Source organism: Euleptes europaea, chromosome 3, assembly GCF_029931775.1.
Source record: "Euleptes europaea isolate rEulEur1 chromosome 3, rEulEur1.hap1, whole genome shotgun sequence".
NCBI lineage: Eukaryota > Metazoa > Chordata > Lepidosauria > Squamata > Sphaerodactylidae > Euleptes > Euleptes europaea.
In genome coordinates this window covers 41,310,856-41,331,333 of record NC_079314.1, presented here as the reverse complement: position 1 = coordinate 41,331,333, position 20,478 = coordinate 41,310,856, and the positions used below count along the sequence as shown (strand labels likewise).

At 44.4% G+C, this 20,478-nt stretch overlaps 1 protein-coding gene across 1 annotated transcript in view; it reads right to left on the bottom strand.

The window, feature by feature from the left end:
* LMNTD1 (lamin tail domain containing 1) overlaps positions 1 to 20,478 on the bottom strand; it is an 87,002-nt gene that overhangs the window by 23,797 nt on the left and 42,727 nt on the right. The window contains exons 4-9 of the mRNA XM_056846467.1: positions 17,275 to 17,389; positions 10,887 to 11,111; positions 8,385 to 8,583; positions 4,175 to 4,361; positions 3,330 to 3,449; positions 716 to 924 (exon numbers count right to left, since the gene is read on the bottom strand). Coding sequence (XP_056702445.1) covers positions 716 to 924; positions 3,330 to 3,449; positions 4,175 to 4,361; positions 8,385 to 8,583; positions 10,887 to 11,111; positions 17,275 to 17,389 — 1,055 coding nt within the window. The remainder of the gene's footprint in view (positions 1 to 715; positions 925 to 3,329; positions 3,450 to 4,174; positions 4,362 to 8,384; positions 8,584 to 10,886; positions 11,112 to 17,274; positions 17,390 to 20,478) is intronic.

The window sequence follows — 20,478 nt, the reverse complement described above, 5'->3', positions numbered from 1 at the left end:
GTGGTTTAAAAAAAATAACAGCAAAACAGAATTCTGCAACTATTCTGCATTAGTTAAATTCTGGAATCTTTGCATGGTCCTACTTTGCATGCTTTGCTCTGTTTTGCGTGTCTCATTCTACTTCTCCTCCTGACGTACACAGGCAAGGTGCTATAGTGGACACTAGAATGCATGTCTATAAGCAGCCATTACAGTTCCCCAAGCCATGGTGTTTAGAGATCTAGAGTTGCCAGCTCTGGGCTGGGAAATACCTGGAGATTTTTGGGGTAGAGCCTGGGAAGGATGGGCGGGGTTTGGGAAGGGGAAGGACTTCAGCAGGGTACATTGCCATAGAGCCCACCCTCCAAAGCCGCCATTTTCTCCAGGGGAACTGATCTCTATTGTTTGGAGATCCGTTGTAATAAGAGGAGACCTCCAGGAGGTTGGCAACCCTAAGAAAACCCACAGTGAGGTAAGAGGGAGGGATGTTTAACTGCACAGATACTGCAACTCGGTTTTCATTGTTGTGATCTCTGTGCAGTCCTGCATGAGCCCACTTATCAATGGCTGAACTACGCATTACTATATGTGCACATGAAGCTCCAAAATAGGGCAATTAACTCCCCCTGGGAGTGTTGCAGCTTGGAAAAAAACAGTGTGGGAATTCTTCTTTTCCACCCTCAGGACTGGAACACCTATGTATCTTTACATTAACCAGCTTATTCAGGAATGGCACCTTATAATGAATTCTGATTCTGTTTTCTTCTCGGCAGGACTTTGGGGGTCTGTTGCCTGCACTGTGTCATGTGATTTAAGTTCCCATCTGTCCCTTGGCTTGTGACTTAGAAAAGAGCACTGCATAAGGCTGTCAAAGAGTCCAACATCCTCTTCCCCTTCCAATGTCTGCTTTTGCTTTCGGTTTATTGGATTGTACCAAGCAACAGCCTAAATTGGAGAGAAAGAAAACATTTAATGTTCAGGAAAGCTGTTTCTAGGGATGCCACATTCTAGGGATGCTTGCACTCCCCATAAAATGAAAGACAAATTAAGGGCCTATTCACAGATTAAAATGTCTTTGTGGCGGCCTCCAGGACTTTGGATCACATATGCACTGGGGGTTCTGTGCTTCCCAGGTATGCAAGCTCCCAATCCAGGAAAACAAATAACATAGACTGGCCACAATATTAGATAGTTGTGTAATAACACCACATGGAACATCTCAAATTGTCAGGTAAGTGTTCCCAAATAAGAACTCACAGGTAAGTACACAAATTCAAAATTCAACAGTCACAAAGAGCTGTGAATAATGCAATAACATAAACGACGTCAAATCTTATAATAAACACATCTTGTGAAGACCCAGCAAAGGCAAAAGATGGTCTTCTAGAAAAAATCTTCTGTTTTGTCATGTGACTTCATCAGTTTCTTATGCCTCATAACATATATGTGCTAAATAGCATCTTGTAGCTCACAGCTTACATACATCATATGCTCTATTACAGGTCCTTGACAATGTTCCAGAGCTGGATACTCCTCAGTGCTCCCAATCCAGATCAGGACAGTGGCGTGCAAGGGGGATAGAGTTGCCAGGTCCCCCCTCCTGATCGGTGGGAGGTTTTAGGGGGAGGGGCTGGGATGGCTGTAGGTGCACGCAGGCATCCACACGCGATGATATCCCTTCTAGAAGTGCCACATCGCTGTGGCCAATTAAATACTCAAACCTGGTTTGAGTGCTAAATCGGCCGCTTCCAGAACTAAAATAATAAGTGACATCATTGAGTGCACACACCCGTGCGCACACACTGTCGCAGCTACAGAGCAGCTGGGTGGATTGGTGGGCAATTGCCCACCAAAACCACTCACCAGGCAACCCTAGTGGGGGCAGGGCTTCAGCCTTCCTTCCCATGCTGTTTTCTGGACCTGAAACAGCCCTGGGGAAACTTTCTTATAATGATGGCGACACAAAAATTTCCCCAATAGGTAGGGTTGCCAGGTCCCTCTTCACAACGTGTGGGAGGTTTTTGGGGCAGAGCCTGAGGAGGGTGGGGTTTGGGGAGGAGAGGGACTTCAATGCCATTGAGTCCAATCGCTACAGTGGCCATTTTCTCCAGGTGAGCTGGTCTCTGTTGGCTGGAGATCTGTTGTAAGAGCAGGAGATCGCCAGGTACTGTCTGGAGGTTGGCAACCCTACCAATAGGGCAAATAGCAGCTCCCCAGAGCTGTTTCAGGTTAAGAAATCAGCATGAGAAGGAAGGATGAAACCCCTCCTCTATGCATGCCACTGTCCCCTTCTGAATCAGGCCTGCAGGCACCTGGGAAGAATGGAACTTCCAGCACATATATGGTCCAAGGTCTTTGGGGCAGCCATGAGACCCCAAGTGTGGATCTGCTCCCCAAGAAGCTTCAACTTCTCCTGTAGGTTCCCTATCTGTTTGCTATCAAATTGTAATTTTTTTTCAGTCTCAGCCTTCTGGGAACATTCACAGTATGGCCATGACCTCCAGAAGGTCTCTGAAGAACTAGTGCAAGGCTGGCATTAGAGTGTAGGTACATCCCTGACACTGCAGACCCTGACACCTGTAGTAGCCTCGTGCTCATATATTTGAGGCCAGTAACCTGGCTTCCATCTGCAAGGCATCCAGAGGGGTCTTCACAAAAAGGGTTCTTTGGTAGTTTAACAGGGGGTTCCTCAAAATGAGTCCAGCAGTGGCAAGAAGACTGCTGCATGACTCTCTGAGTTCCTTGGAAGATGGCAGGGTATTAATTTGATAAATCTCATTCATAATTCATTTATCTAATGATTATCAACACTAATTGCCATTGAACAAGAAGCTAGATTGGTTTGGTTTCTGGCTCAAATGGCACATAGATAAAAACCAGCTCCATAGTTTGGAACATTTTTTTGCAGCTGCAGAAGAAGCAGAGTTCAAACTAGGGTTGCCAGGTCCCTCTTTGCCACTGGAGGGAGGTTTCTGGGGTGCAGCCTGAGGAGGGCGGGGTTTGGGGAGGAGAGGGACTTCAATGCCATAGAGTCCAAATGCCAAAGTGGCCATTTTCTCCAGGTGATCTGATCTCTATCGGCTGGAGATCAGTCGTAATAGCAGGAGATCTCCAGCTAGTACCTGGAGGTTGGCAGACCTAGTTCAAACGTACATGGGAACGATGATCAAATTCTCCATGCAAACAGCAGATTCCCATCTATTGCCTGATATTTTTTCACCTCCCAGTTAGCTTGTACATACTGATTGGAAACTGCAAGTAAGACTGAGAGCAATAACTCTTCATAGCTAAGATTTTTGGAAATAAAGCCTACTGCATCACAACCAGGAAGATGGTCCTAGGACAATTACCTGCCCAGAAGGGTTGCAGAGGATGGTGGTACACTCTGGGCCCAAAATAAACTTGTCGAGATTTTTCCATAGAAAATGTGTTGGAGGTTGATGAATCATTTGAGAACTTTCTGCCCAAACCTGCAGCAACAAAACAGGAAGCAGTCAGTCTGCACAAATATGATATGGAAAAAAAACAAGAAAGAACAAATACATTCTCTGAATGCATTCTACACCATACTGGGTGTTGAAGTTTAGGGGGCAGTGCAGTGAATTGAACCTCGGAGCGTACAAAAAACCTTTGTTACAGCTGCTCTGTTTATTCAGTTTTCATACCCTGATACTGGTTGTGTGTCAAATATGCTACAACTTGGCAACCTCATAAAAAATATAGTCCAAGTAAATAAATAGACTTTGGCACCATAACTTATTCTTGTCATTGGGTGGCACAAGCAGACCTGCTTGCAATGTTTATTGTTACAAATTTCAAGCTGAAATTTTAAAACACGCTTACAGAAATTCAAACCAGTTCCATTGAGCTTTACTGTTCTTGTTTTACATTTCTGGATTCTTTACACCTTCAGCACTGGGTGTGTGCCAGAATGTATGTGAAAGGAATCCCTTATTCAGAGAATTAGCCACAGTCGCAATGTGTCAGCAGCACTCATGAGGGGCTAAAAGTATGCATAGAAGGCATGTATTTAATAAGAAGAGCATAGATAAAGCCACTCAATGCAAGTATGGCTGGAGATCAGTTGTATTAGCAGCAGGGGAGCTCCAGCTAGTACCTGGAGGTTGACAACCCTAGACCCATACTTTGCTCTCTAGCAGTAGAATATGAGGCTCTTCTCTTTTATTTCACTCACTTTTATTTGAGAATTAGCTTTCATTCTGATCCTTGGGGAGAATTTGTATGTTGATATTGGGTGCCCGTTAACGTTCTGCTGTAGTACATAGTCTCCAATATCCTCTTCTGTGTTGGGAGAACTGTTAATTATCTTCACATAATGGCCTCTTGGATGAAGTTCAACAATTTTAAGGTTCCCAATAGCACTAAACAGAATAACAGAAAAAATGGATTAAGTTTCCCTAAGTTGTTTAGAATTATGTGTACTCCTGGGTTACTTTGCAAGGAGTCTATTTTTATGAGGGAGCATTTAAATATGCAAAAAAACCCATAGGGTTGCTTGGGAAATTCCTGAAAATTTGGGGGCGGTGCCTGGAATAAGCAGAATTTGGGGAAAGGGCTCAGATGGGATGTAATTCATAGAATTGCCCCTCTGAAGCTGCCATTTCCTCCTGATCTCTGTAGTCTGGAGGTCATTTAATGTGTGATGGGTGCTGTGAGCAGGCAGCCTTCACCCTGACTGAGGCAGGGATCCTGCTCTTACCCCCTTCCCTCCTCCATTAGGGGGCCAGCAGTGGGGCCCCTTGCCAGGGCCATTTTAGAAGCAAACCACAGGATATAGGACCACGGGAGAGGATGACAATCACAAGCCAAAAAACACAACAGATTTAATTCTACGCTTCTATTTGTAGAAGGCAATTCCTTTGATGGAAGAGGATTCTGTCACCCCCCATTAATAGGCATTAATAATTATTTCATGTTGTATTCGACAAACAGTGAAAACTAAGAAAACTGCACTTTCAGCCTGATTCAGATAAGAGTTAACTTTTTGCATTATGCATGGAATTTTCAATGCAGGCTGTTGTCTTTGGCTAATGGTTCTGATTTGTGAATCTGGGTCGACAGCCAATGATTACCCGAAAGCGTAGGCAAGCTAAGGGTGCCATTCTATCTTGTAATCAAATCAGGTCAGGCTGACCCATGCTGTACCCTCACATACAAACTGTTCATTTGGCATAAGTAGACACAGTATGTATCTCTTGACTGCCACCCTAACCAGTTCTAAAACACTGGCTAGGACAGAGATTCTTAAAGGTGGTATTCTGGATTGCAGATGTGCAAAAATAGAGAAAGGTGTTTTTTGGGGGGCTTGTTTTATCACTTTTTTTAAAAAAAGGACACTAAACGGACTTGGATAGACTCAGGGTTTGACTCTGTAAGGCGGTTTCGTGTAGCTCCATGTTGGGCTAGGCAGAGAGACAGAAATTTGCTTCAGGCCCCAAGGTCTGACTGAGTCAGTATATGAACCTCACATCGAAGGGCAACTCCATCCAATGGAAAAGGTTTTTCCCCCTTTTAATCAGCCACACAAAGGAAGCCGACAACTGAATGAAAAATTGGCATGATCCAGGCAAAAACTGAAAACCAGGACACCTTTTATAGAACATGTGGAAGAGAGGAAGGGGGGTTGCCTCTTGGGTCTTGCAGCATTTAGTTGCACTTTGTACCTCTACTTTTCTGTATAAAATTGATCTACTGGAGGTATTCTCCAAGGAGGACATGAAATAAGTAAAATACTTATTTCTTTTTTTGGGGGGGGGTTTTGACCATTTGAGTGTGAGTAATCTGGGGAGGTTCTGTATGCTTTTAATTTTAAATAGTTTGCATCCATCTCAGCTGAACAAGGTGAAGCTGTTTTGTTCCAAGGAGCAGCACTTGTAACCCAAATCCATCTGTATTATTAGCACAGGAAATAGGCCAAGACATCCCAGTGATATGCATTGCAAAACAGCCCATTTAATTAATTTCTCTTCATTTAACTGGCTGATCAGAGGACTGTAAGGGAATAATTCCTCAGGGATGGCACAGTGAGATCTGGTTTCCTCCAGGCAACCGACGACTGTGAGACCAGCAAAACACTCTTTCCTCCGGCTGACAGACGAGAGGAAACATTTCTCAAAGTTGCAGCCCTATCAAAAAATGCCAGTTCATTCACGGGATGGCCACACGGGAAAGGGGATGTTATTGGCTCACGAGCCACACTAATTCAGCACTTTTGCTGCTTGGCGGTCACTAAGCCCCTGGGCCAACTCTGGTGAGTACACAGAGCAGGTCTAAAACTGGAGCTAAGAAAGGCAGGCTGGAGGAAAAGGTACTACCCGCCAAGTGTGAAATTGGCTTGGTGCCTGCCAAAAACTAGGATGGGACCTAGAATCTTTTTTTTTTAATCCAGCGCAAAAGACAAGGGAAGAAGAATGTAGATGGAGATACTAGCTTCATGACCTGCTCATAATAGTCCTGCCGGCAAACTTCATTTTGCCTGCAAGCTGCTCCCACTTCTTGGTATTCTAACATACATACCAATTACATGCCAGCTTTTACCTTGATTAGGCAAGAACTTTTATATGGATATGATTTGATGCATGGCAGGATCCTGCCTTAGAGGACGGCACACATTATTTCTCGAATTGTCCTAGATTTGGAGCTCTGTGTTATGTGTGTGTTAAGTACCATCAAGTTGCTTCCAACTCATGGCAACTCTATGAATCAATGTCCTCTAAAACTTCCTATCTTTAAGATTTGTTGCTGCTCATCTATAATTTTCAGTTATCAGCTTTTGGCTTAAAACACCCAGTAGTCCTTCCATTAGGGCAGAGCTGAGGGGGGCAGAGCTGGTTCACCACCCTCTGGGTTACCATTCACCTGCATGATCTCCCACCACCACCTTTAGCTACTCACTGGACTGCTATGACATCACAGAATGTTTAAAAATATTTCCTCTGCTAAGCAGGAAGAGTTTTGTGTGGTGAGAAAAGTGGAATTGATGTGGCAGTGTGAAAAACCTTGCATGGGGTGTAGAGAGAGAAAAGGTGTGTGTTGGGAGGCAAGGTATCCGAGGTTCACGGCTCTACAGGTTACTTTGGACATAAGAAGGGCGAGGTGGGGAAAATCTCAAACATGATGTAGGGAAAAGAAGGTGAGAGCTGTAGAGAAGCAAAGAAGTCTGAATGTGATGTGTATATCTGATTCAAAGTAATGAAGAAGTAAGATTGCCATAGATATTGGGTGGAATCAGTGTGGGTTCCTCCTGTGTTGCTTGGAGTTCATCACATTATCATGTCCCTCAGTCCATAACACTACCCAATTACAAGTTGCTTTCAAAATTCCCTTTAATTATGTCTTGGTTTGGGAGAAGAAGAAGAAGAGTTGTTTAGTATACCCTGATTTTCTCTACCTTTAAGGAGTCTCAAACCAGCTTACAAACATCTGCCCTTCCTCTCCCCACAACAGACACCTTGTGAGGTAGTTGGAGCTGAGAGAGTTCTGAGAGAATTGTCATTAGCCCAGGGTCACCCAGCAGGCTTTAAGTGTAGGAGTGGGGAGACCAACCCGGTTCACCAGATTAAAGTCTGCTGTTCATGTGGAGGAGCGGGATTAAAGTCTGCTGTTCATGTGGAGGAGCGGGAAAACAAACACAGGTTCTCGCGATGAGAGTCCAGATTAGAATCCACTGCTCTTAGACACTACACCATGCTAGAGGAGGGAGATCTGTTTGAAAAACAGAAGCCTGAAGCTCCCTCTGGTACAATGAACTAGATGTGTGATTCTTTGGATTACCGGCCATTGATCAGGGCACACAATAGTTGAAGGTAACAAGAAGAAGAAGAAGAAGAAGAAGAAGAAGAAGGGGAAGAAGAAGAAGAAGAAGAAGAAGAAGAAGAAGAGGAAGAAGACTTGGTTTTTATAGGACAACTTTCTCCATCACTTAAGGATCAAACCGACTTACAATCACCTTCCCTTCACTTCCCCACAACAGACACCCTGTGAGGTAGGCGGGACTGAGAGAGTGTGACTAGCCCAAGATCACCCAGCTGGCTTCATGTGTAGGAGTGGGGAAACAAATCCAGTTCACCAGATTAGTGTCCACCCACTCACGTGGAGGAATGGGGAATCAAACCCGGTTCTCCAGATTAGAGTCCACTGCTCTTAACCACTACACCACGGTAGCTCTCGGCCTAGGACCTGCCTTTCAGGTCCACCTAGCCTAGCTTTCTGTTTCCAACAGCAGCCAGTCAGATGCCTGGGGGAATTCCTCATCCAGACCTGGCTGTGCTGGCCTTCTCCAGCTGTTATTCAGGAATTTTCTCTGCATGGCACCTTGAGCAGAAGCAGATGGATAGAATTACGCAAGCCTCTGATGGGGTGCTCCCCTCATGGCATAGCCATACCTGCATGCTGAGGAACTGAAGTGTTCTGTGCGAGCCAGCTTCTCTTCTGCTTTCTCTATGAGGCTGAGCAAGGAGGGGGTTTCCCTGCCCTTCATAAAGAAATATGGGATGCTTTCCTGACTGGGTATATTGGTTTCGAGGCTGGAAGAGATGGGCCACACAGTGCATCGATTTTGTAGCATATAGCTGCAGCTGGGAGCTGTTAAGCAAAAGAGTAAAACAGTGGAGAAATTTAAGAAATTACTGGAAAAAAACACAGGTATAATATTCAGAACCTTTGATGGAAATGAGTTTGCATAATCAAACTTTTGTTTTGTTTTGTTACATCATTAATGCAAAATGGTGCTCCCCAAGACAACTGTGGCTATAAAATGAGACCCAGCTGGCAAAGTGAATATTTTGCTAGTGTCATGTAGATTTATTACCTTGCTGGAATTACCTTCAGTAGTTAAACCATAATAAATTGGGCCATCAGTGGAATAGCTGTTACCATGAAATTGCTGGGTGGCTCGAGAGTGTTGCATCAGCCAAGAGCTGGTAACAAATCTATTGAGTCTTCTTCCACCTACAGAATGATTGTGCTAATATCCCATAATAATCAGACTCTTCATTTTTTTTCCCAGCAGTTCTCTCATAATCAGAGACTGCATCTAGACCTTGGAGAGTTGGGGCATTTGTTCTGGTCAGAAAAAGGTTTTTTTTTTTTTTGGTAAGAGACAACATCCTGAAGAGAGCCGCAGAGAACTGGTTGTGGCGGCAGTTACTGGCTATCTAACTTCTTCAGATAGTATCCTCAGAGGGTATCTGAAGAAGTGAGCTGTGATTCACGAAAGCTCATACCCTGCCAGAAATTTTTGTAATCTTCAAGGTACTACTAGACTCTTGCTCTTTTCTACTGCTACAAACAGACTAACTCGGCTATCCATCATGACTATCTAAGACACTGGTTCACAACCTTTTTGATATGGTGACCCAGAAGTCCAAATTTACTTGGTATGGTGGCTCCTCCAGGACTGGCCCAAGGCCATAGCAATACGGAGCTTACATTGCAGCCTTTGACCACCCTACTCCATTACTCCCTCCAGTCCCCTTTAAGATTCTAAAAAACTTGCTCTAGTAACCATTAGGACAAATTTTTACTTGATTCTTTATCAAACAACATGCATATGTAGTATGCAGTGAAGGGGAAAAAAATAGCAGCCACTGTACGACATGTAAGATACCGTTTCCAGGGTCAAGTCCTGCTTTCCACAATTCAGTTTAAAGTATTGCCTCAGATTAAGTACTGAAGTTGGTTCTTCTAGGAACCACTTCATAAAGGTAAAGGTCCCCTGTGCAAGCACGGAGTCTTTCCTGACCCATGGGGTGACATCACATCCTGACGTCTACTAGGCAGACTTCGTTTATGGGGTGGTTTGCCAGTGCCTTCCCCAGTCATCTTCCCTTTACCCCCAGCAAGCTGGGTACTCATTTCACTGACCTCGGAAGGATGGAAGGCTGAGTCAACCTTGAGCCGGCTACCTGAAACCAACTTCCGTCAGGATCGAACTCAGGTCGTGAGCAGAGCTTGGACTGCAGTACTGCAGCTTACCACTCTGCGCCACGGGGCTCCTAACCACTTCATACATTACAATTTTCTTTCAGAGATATTGTTCTGCATAGAAAATGTGCCTACCTATCAGTTGTAGTCAAAGGTCACATTTTGAGATAGGACAACTGGTTACATTCATAACACATGACAGCATATGCTGTCCTAAAATTCCTAGCATGGAGTTTGCCTTTTTCACTGCTGTTGCATACTGGGTTAGATTGCCCAATGGGGCAACGCAATATACAGGGTCCTTGTGAGAGCAGCTCCATCAGGCTATTTCAAGTCTGGAAAGCAGCCCAGATCTTAATGAGGTCCTTGAGTATCTTCTGTCTAAAATGTTTGGGATCTGCGAACTCAGAGCTCCTGGTGTGTGGTGTAATTTTACCCTCAGAAAAAGGCTGGGTAATATATCTGGTCCTGAATGCATGTAGTTAACTATAAACACCCACCCATACATCCTGATTATGTCTTATGTAGTCTTGGTTCTTACCGCAGGAGCAAACATTAATAGCTACAGAGTTCCTCTCCCTCCATTCTTTGCTTCCTCCCAAAATATTCCTCTAAAGAGCTCAGGGTGACATCACGTGCTTGGATTTCTCCACCTCTGTTTTATTCTAACCCAGTGAAGTAGGTGAGGCTGAGATGCAGTGATTGGCCCAAGGGCACCCAAGTGAGCTTCCTGGGTGGGAATTTGAACCCAGGTCTTCACAATCCAGATAGCAAAGTCACTGGCTCCCTGGTAGCTTTTTAATGTTCGCTCACATGACATCTCAGAGCCCAGTTTTATATATAACCTTGTCTTTCCTTATTTTAGTGGAAAGTTTTCTTGTAAGGGCAGTCTTCTGAAAGGCTTTCCAGTACTCTGGAAAAACGAATGTTTATTAAGCTCCCTTGAGCTACCTCCAGCTTACCTAAAATTTTATCTAGTGCAGAAAGTGATATTTCAGGTAATCTGTTGACTCTGGATGATAATTCTCCAGGGGACAGGCTGGCTACAGACTGGGATTCCATGAACCGTGAATAGAATACTTTCTCCAAAGGCTTTGATGTGATGGTTGGTTTCGGTTCTGAGTTCTGCTGCAACTGGAGTAGAGTAAGGGACAGTCGGCAGTGCGTTGCCTCTGTTCTGCATGGACATTAAAAAATAATGTGGTGAAATTACATTTACTGACAGTCCCAGATAAGTGGTTTCTTGGTAGGGGCATTTTGATTCCCCCCCCCCACAGCAACAAAAACATGAATGAAAAAACATCATAACAAATCAGATTCTTGGGCTGCCAATATCTAGCATCTCTGCAGTTACACTCCTGTGCATACCTGGAATTGGAAAAGAGTTTGTAAACCCAGTTAACAAATGTCCATTGTATGGCCAAAGACAGGCACTTTTTCTCAGACGCCTCAGTGAGGAATGGTAACACAACCTGTGCTGTGGCTACGTACGTTAGAGTGAATGTCCAAACTTTGGTGTATGTTGACATTCAAACATGAATGATGCCAATCCCTGATTAATGTTGTGGAGGCCCCTAAATGCGTAACAATTTCCACGTGTCACAGGTAAGCGAATGCTGACAGTCATGTTTACATGTGTATGGAGCTGTATTTGCTATCCCATTCTTGGTCTCTGGTTCAGCATGTTTTACAGGTCCTCAAAATGCTTGAAAACCTATTTCACCTGGGAAGAGAAGGGGGGGGGAGAAAAGAAATGGACGCCAGGAAGGAACAACAATTGGATTTGATCCCGTGGATCCATTTCACTAGGGGGAGGCTCTTTCCTCTGGTGGAAGGAACCTTAAACTGTTGTTGCCCCAAGCAAGGAACATCCCACGCCATTCCCAGCCAGGTCCAAACCAACCCCCTTCACTGGTAGGGTTGTCAGGCAGTGATCAGGATAGGGCTGCTAACCTCCAGGTAATAGCTGGAGATCTCCTGCTATCACAACTGATCTCCAGCCGATAGAGATCAGTTCACCTGGAGGAAATGGCCGCTTTGGCAATTGGACTCTATGGCATTGAAGTCCCTCCCCAAGCCTCGCCCTCCTCAGGCTCTGCCCCAAAAATCTCCCACCGATGGCGAAGAGGGACCTGGCAACCCTAGATCAGCAGAAGAGTTTGGGGAGGGGTGTGCAGTAAAAAAGGCAGCCTTGTGTAGCCTTATGTACTTACTGGAAGTGACAAAGCATAGCTCTTGGAATCACCAGAAACCCTAGAGTTTACCATAGAGTTTCTGGTGTTTTTTAAAAAAACCTGTGCCACCACTCCAAGCAGCAGCAGGCAACAGGGCCTGGGGGACCTGGGGGTGGGGGAAGCCCTGCCCTCACCAGAGGCTTGGCAGCCCTCCAGCAGTGCTGTAGGGGCTTAGTCTGGGCCTTGCCAGTGGCGTGGGGCCAGGAGGTAATGCCAGGCACATGAAAATAGCTGGGGCTGGGGGCTGGATATGTTGAAATCGGTAAGGGAGAGGAGAAGGTTGCCATTGGCTAGGGGCAAAGCAGAAGCAGATTCATTGGAAAGATCAGAGAGGTGGCAAAGACCCTTCCATGGGGAAGCCAGATTGTTTCCCCCTCTTGTTCCTTGCTAGGGGAGCTATTCATATGTCCGGCTTCCCTGAGGTTAGCTGGCTGAAGTGCTTCACCTCTCCCAAGACATCCCTGGCTCCTGCTTGTGGAGCTGGAAGTTGAGAGAGACTTAAAAAAAAAAAAAACCAACACTTGCAGGTCTCTAAAATGTATTAATTCAAGCTCAGACATTAATCTATTGTGACTGACAATTAATTTGCTGTAATTCATGAAGGGATGCTATTTTTCTGGCAAGATGGATGGGGTCGCAGCAGGTAGGTAGAAGTAGGAAATATTTTTGACAGGGTGCCTGGCTGTCCTCTGGAGTCTTCCGGGGATGGGGGTGGAGGTTCAAGCTTCTGGGCCTTCCCTAGCCATCTGCCTACTTCGTATTATTTGGTGTCTCCATTCTTCTCTTGTCCAACAACCATTTAAAAGAATGGTTATTGGATACGATTTTTTTTCTTGGCAATAAAATAAGTTGAGCTATTTATGCAAACTTGCTTATCGTGCACTGTTGATTCCTGGATATCAATTTCTTTGGTGCAAAATTTGGATTTAGTATACCATATCATGCAGTCCTATACAGGTCTATGAGCCACACATCAGATAAAATGGAATATTTGCACATAAAAAAAGGACCTGTTTTATTGCTGCGCAAATGAATCCAGCTGACGTGTAAACCTGCCTGCTAGTATGATCTGCCCAATAACTACAAACTTGGCTTAATACTCCTCAGTAAAAGTCCTTTGAGAGAGAGACAGAATGGGAATGTTTTCAATGTTTATTCCTTCATGAATACCCCACCTTTATGCCCATGGGAAACCCAAAGTGGTTTACATCTTTCTCCTCTCTTCCTTATCATCCTCACAGCAACACTGTGAAAATCTCTGACTGGCCCAAGGTCACCCAAAGAAGTTTCCATGGCAGAGGGAGGACTCAAATTTGGGTGTCTCACATCCTAGTCTGACATTCTTAATTAAATAAATGGGTGCTAAAAATGATACAGGGAAAGGAAATCCGGACCCGCCATTTTAAAATCCTGGCCTCTAGATATAGCACACAAAGAGGCAAGAGCACTGGGGCAGCCTGAAGGTCAGAATGGCAGAGGTTAGGGTTGCCAGGTCCCTCTTCACCACTGGCAGGAGGTTTTTGGGGTGGAGCCTGAGGAGGATGGGGTTTAGGGAGGGGAGGGACTTCAATGCCATAGAGTCCAATTGCCAAAGCGGCTATTTTCTCCAGGTGAACTGATCACTATCTGCTGGAGATCAGTTGGAATAGCAGGAGATCTCCTGCTACTACCTTGAGGTTGGCAACCCTAGCAGAGGTCCCAGTGTGAGGCTACCAGATCACCATGCAAGTTTTGTTGGGTGGATCTTATCTAACAGGGGTGTGTCCGTTCTTGACAGGGATCAGCTCTGATGAATAACAAGATAGGATATCCTGTTTAGGATATCTCTGCCACGTGCCCGTCATTTTACAATAGTAGTTTTCAACATGCCTATTCTCAGGAAATCTTTCCTAAATTAGTTGGTCAGTGGAAAACCCCCTGCCTGGTTGGCCTTAGGCTTCCTATGCATTGCAGAATATTCTAGGTGCACTCTTGGGGCCAAGTGACATCTTATGCATACAGAGGACCAACCATCTGTTTTCCCTTGAAGAGCCACTTTGGAGAGTGCAATTTGGAGTACCTCAGCAGCATGGGGAAGGGTAACAACTTGTAGTGTTGCCAACCTCCAGGTACTAGCTGGAGATCTCCCGCTATTACAACAGATCTCCAGCCAACAGAGATCAGTTCACCTGGAGAGAATGGCTGCTTTGGCAATTAGACTCTATGGCATTGAAGTTCCTCCCTTCCCCAAACCCCGACCTACTCAGGCTCCACCCCAAAAATCTCCAGGTATTCCCCAACCAGGAGCTGGCAACCCTAACCACTTGCCATATTCCTGCTTCAGATTCCTCCTCCCCCCCAATGGTTTGTTTCCCTGTAGGTTTTCAGATGCGTGCTCACCCTTGCACAAAATTCCTCAGAATTATTGCTGTTGTGTTTTAACTGATAACTCTAGGAGGAAAGGCAAGTGTCTTCACTTTGCAATAAGTAGTAATTCAGTAGCGTCATGCCTTGTCTTATGGGTTCTCCTTCCAAAGCTTTTTGCTTGTGTAAAGTGCCGTTAAGTCACAGGTGATTTATGGTGACCCCAGCAAGGAGCTTTCAAGGCAAGTGAGGAGGTTAGCTATTGTCTTCCTCAGCGGAGTCTTCCTTGGAGGTCTCCCTTCCAAGTACTGGCCCTGCTTAGCCTCTGCGATCAGATGAGACTGGGCTATACCAGTGGTCAGTTTGAAGGCCTTTTTTAAAGGTGGTGGTGGAGCATCTTTATCTATTGGCTCTCAAAAGAAATCTCAATCGTTGTACTGTTGATATTTGGCTCTGTTGACTAATGAGTTTGCCGACCACTGGGCTATACCATGCCGCCTTCCCTCCCCAAAGCATTCTACTATAGAGTCAAATACCATGAACACTATATGACCCTGGATTAACAAGCTCTCTGATAACTCAGGCAGAGAGGGCAAGGAAGCTCCTCTTGGATGAAAATCCAAGGGTTACCTTTTGTGCTGGTCATTGACTGTAATAAAGATCCAATCAAAAAGGATTACCTTAGATACTGCTAAATTCTGTGCTGCTCCAACTAAAATTAGGCGCAAATTGTTGGGATAACATCCCCTATAACTTGTGTACATACTAGCGCCCTCTTAGGATTTTATGTATTTTATACTTGTATTTATGTATCTTATATTTTTATATCTGAAATTTCTGCTTTTAATATCAATGGGATTTTAGCCAACTGTTGATGATTTTATTCTTTTGTATGTGACGTATTAATAAATGACTGAACACCATGAACAGCAAACCTTATTTATATTGGCAAAAAGTATCAACTTTTTTGTGCCTTGTTTACTATCATGGGTCATTCATAAGCTGCTATATTTCTCTAGAGAACTCTGCATCAGAGGGAGGAGGACTTGGTCCTAGAAATAACACTCTTGCTCTTTGTGTACATGATAAAGAGATACAGGAGTGGAAATTCTAATCTAGATCTCACTAGGAGTGTTGAATGCCAGTGTGGTGTAGTGGTTAAGAGGTGGTTAGGAGTAGTGGACTCTGATCTGGAGAACCGGGTTTGATTCCCCACTCCTCCACGTGAGCGGCGGAGGCTAATCTGGTGAACTGGATTTGTTTCCCCACTTCTACACACAAAGCCAGCTGGGTGACTTTGGGCAAGTCATTCTCTCTCAGCCTCACCTACCTCACAGGGTGTCTGTTGTGGGGAGGGGAAGGGAAGGTGATTGTAAGCTGGTTTGATTCTCCCTTAAGTGGCAGAGAAAGTCAGCATATAAAAACCAACTCTTCTTCTTCTTCTTCATTTGGCTTTTGCAATAAACCCGTAAGAAGGGTTGTCATTCCGGGTAAACAGAATATGTAAATAGCTTTAGGGCCCCTTCAGACGCTGGATTTTATTTCAGGTCAAGCATGCCTTAACTCTGTGTCAGAATGTCACCAACTAAATCTTTTAGGTAAACCTGTAGTGTGTCTTATGTGGAAATCGTGACTGTGACAACTATGTATATCATTCTGAACTAGAGTTGCCAACCTCCAGCTACTAGCTGGAGATCTCCTGCTATTACAACTGATCTCCAGCCAATAGAAATCAGTTCACCTGGAGAAAATGGCCACTTTGGCAATTGGACTCTATGGCATTGAAGTCCCTCCCCTCCCGAAATCCTGCCATCCTCAGGCTCCATCCCAAAATTCTCCAGGTATTTCCCAACTTGGAGCTGGCAACTAGGGTTGCCAGCCTCCAGGTAGTAGCTGGAGATCTCCTGCTATTACAACTGATCTCCAGCCGATAGAGATCAGTTCACCTGGAGAAAATGGCCACTTTGGCAATTGGACTCTATGGCATTGAAGTCCCTCCCCTCCCCAAACCCTGCCTTCTTCAGGCTCCACCCCAAAAACTTCCCGACGGTGGCAAGAGGGACCCGGCAACCCTACTGGCAACCGTATTCTGAACTGGGTGAGGCCGCTGATCCCCATGAAATCTACACTCTGTGCCAAAGCCAGGTTTGTGCAAGGTGGCCTTTAGTGAAGCCAATGATAGGATGAAAACGTGGGGCTGCTCGAGGCCATGGTTGCACAACTCCTAATGAATGCAGTCCATGAGCCAAGTATGATAAGCACATAAGAGGCTTGATGAGACTCCTGTTTTTGAAAAGCCAAGGAGTATCTGGGAGGCCACCCTGATATGGGTTACAACCTCTGTGGGCCTGCCATTGGAAGTAAAGTTGCCAACTCCAGGATGGGAGATTCTGGAGATTTGGGAACAAAACCTGGAGGTGGTGGGGTGTGAGGAGGGGAGGGAGCTCATCAGGGTATAATGCCACAGAGTCCACCCTCCAAAGCTGCCATTTCTTCCAAGAGAGTTCTCTGTAGTTTGGAAATGAGCTGTAATTCCAGGAGGTCTCCAGAGCTCATCTGGAGGTTGGCAACCCTGGAAGAGGGAATAGCCTAAAGCTCTCTATCACCCCCCCCCCAGTCACTTTAAACCAAAACTGAATCAAGATTTTCAGCCTTGGTTTATGCTATTTTTTTTCAGGTACTCTTCCCATGGTATTGGTACAAGATCAATTGAGAAGGTACAAGAAACAACATCAAAAGTATAAGGGAACATCCTGTAGATTATGCACTTACCCTTTTATATAACCACATGCGCGTTTCAGGGAATCAATTTCTTGTTGCAGGCTAGCATTTTTTTCCTGAATAGCATCTAGAGCTTTTAACTTGGTTTGAAGGTGATCATGAACTTCCTTTAAAAAAAAAAGTAGGAGGTAAAGGAAGAAGAAGGAAATTGAGGAGCTAACTACCTGTGATTGGAATTTTATACATACATACATGGGGTTGATTTCATTATGCCTTTTGAGAGCAAATTAAATGTTACATGGAATTTAAAAGATTTGAGTGTTAATTTCCTTTGCATGATTAGTTAGCCTCAGAAGGATGCCCGTTTTCACTCAACAGACTACTCTGTATATAGAAATGGGGCACATTTTGCTTTAGTGAGAAAAGACCAGCAACTCACATATAAAGAAGAAACTTTAACAGCCAGCTTGAGCTCTAGTCATGCACCAGCACCAGACTATTCATGTGGCCATTGAGCATCCAGGAAACCTGACTAAAAATCATGCATGCCACAAAGTTGTGGTGAATGATGCACCTACTGTACTGTGCATGATTTAGCCTTCAGCACCAACATGGGGTTATCATATGCAGGCTTTCCCCATGGTCACCTTGCATCCAGATGACGCCCAATGAAGCACCATAATACGCACGTCTTCAGTAGACACAATCTACAGAAATTGGTTGTGACATAACAATAGGATTTTTGCACTTTTTCTTTTATTCTCAGATACAGAACATTTAGGAAATACAGTGGTGATGTTTGTAATTGCGTAAAGAAGACTTCACAAAATCTTCCTATAAATGGTAAGCACTGTTGCCCCTAAGGTTTCAGGAGATAATCTCATTTCAGACAATTGCATTTTAGAATTATTCTAATTCAAGTGGCTTTGAAGATGATATCGAAGAGTAAGAAACAGGAAGAATGTTCATCATGTGCCTGTTCACTTCGGCTTTGTCCAACACAGGCCTTTCCCCATCCCTCAGAGCCATGGAAGCTCCCAGATGGGGGTGCCTTGTATATCTCACATTTTCAAGTCTGTGTGTAGAGATGTGCAAGTTATATTTGAGACAAGAGAGAGATTGAATGGATAAGGAACCTTAAGGGGATTGCACTTCCTGTTTGTCACACATTCATGTTGTGTCTGAAGCCACTCACATTTTTGTATTTTCAAAATTCTTTGTTGATACTTTTTCCTCTTTCCCATTTTATAGTGGCTTACTGAGCCAGCTGGTTGAAATGAGCAGATTGCTGTTGGAACATCTCATCATCTGCCTTTACTTAGCTCAATAAAACTGTATCTGATGTGATTATTCCTCCTGATGCTTTCCAGGCATGCTTGCTGCATTATTTTTTCTCGTAGAACCCTTGGTTACAATTGACCATATGTTTAAATGTGCACAGAACCTCAAATCAGGGTGAGAGTCTTGCTACATGCCAAATAATCTGCAGCTCCACTTCTTTATGGTGAGGTTTAATTAGCAACAAGGATGTCAAAAATATCTCTTGTGGAAACATACCCTCCACTGTGGGCTACATCATACTAAGGAGTGTTTTGGGGGCTGCAAAACCCCCACATTCATTCCAAGAAATTTCTCCTTGGTAAAAGGACAGGAAACAGGAGAAAGATAAATTGCTCTTAATTATCTCCCATCTCAGTGATGGCTGTCATAAGCACCTAGTACTTAAGGTTTGGCTAGGCAAATGCTTCTAGCCAGTAGAGGACTGTGAAGGATGGAAGGGAGACTTGGATTTTTCAGGGGGATTGGGTCTGTCAGAAATTTGATGGCACACAGAGGCTTGTGGTAAAAGTTCAAAACAACAGGAATTTATTTATAACAGAAGGGTAGGATGAGGGTTTAGGCAGGTAAACAAACAAACACAGAGTAGGGACTTCATGTGTGTGTGTGTGTGTAAAGTGCAGTCAAGTCGCAGCTGACTTATGGCGACCCCTTTTTTGGGGGGGTTTCATGGCAAGAGACTAACAGAGGTGGTCGAAGGCTTTCACGGTCAGAGTTCATTGGTTCTTGTAGGTTATCCGGGCTGTGTAACCGTGGTCTTGGAATTTTCTTTCCTAAAATATGGAACGCTTCACGAATTTGCGCAAGGATGACACGCAAATTCGTGAAGCGTTCCATATTTTAGGAAAGAAAATTCCAAGACCACGGTTACACAGCCCGGATAACCTACAAGAACCAATAACAGAGGTGGCTTGCCAGTGCCTTCCTCTGCACAGCAACCCTGGACTTCCTTGGTGGTCTCCCCTCCAAATACTAACCAGGGCTGACCCTGCTTAGCTTCTGAGATCTGACGAGATCAGGCTAGCCTGGGCCATCCAGGTCAGGGCAGGCACTTCATAATAACATATATTTACACAAGAATGGTTGGGTTCTTCTAGATGGTATGGCTAAATTCACTTCAGGATGCAAGATCTTTGTTTTCATGGAGAGGTTCGTTTTTGTTTGTCAGTTTCTTGTTTAGATTTCACTTGCGTTTACTTTAAAACACTCCAGTTTCCGTTTCTGGAGTAAAGAACTACATAACACTCTTCACCAGTTTAACACCTAATCTGGACTGGGATTACTCAGGACTCTAGAGACTAATTCTCCTCAACCTTACTTAAGGAGCACTCAATACACCTAAGATGACTTCCCGCTCCCTGGTTTTTGAGAACTCTTTTTTCCCCTCAGAGCTAACTCCCCATGTCAAAACCCAGACACTGTGCTGGCTAGCTGCCAATGCTCAGGTCTCCACTTGCAGGGTCTCTGAGATACTGCTCCAGGCGGTTGGCAACAGCAGGGAGAGGGTAAAGCAGAGTCCAAAGAACAAATAGTAAAGTAGCTCATTCAGGTGGGAGGAGGCATGTTTGAATGTACCATCACCTAGAAAACAAGTATGTCAGGGAGAAGGCTACTCTCTGACATCTCTTTTAGTTGTGTGCAGGAAATACTTTACAAAATATAATGGGCATTTAGTCAAGTTATGTGGGCCACCCTGTTACTGTGTGGTCTGTTTTTTGTTCAGAGTACCTGGCATTAATCAAATGTTTAGATATTAAGGCACTTGTGTAATTTGATGGATAATGAGATCTGGATAATCAGATTAAGGCATTATGAATACAAGGAGAGTTTTTCCTTATAATCAGATCCATTGCAGCAATTCAGTGATTTATATCATCACATGTATTAGTGTATTTACTCAAAAGGAAGATGACCCTGA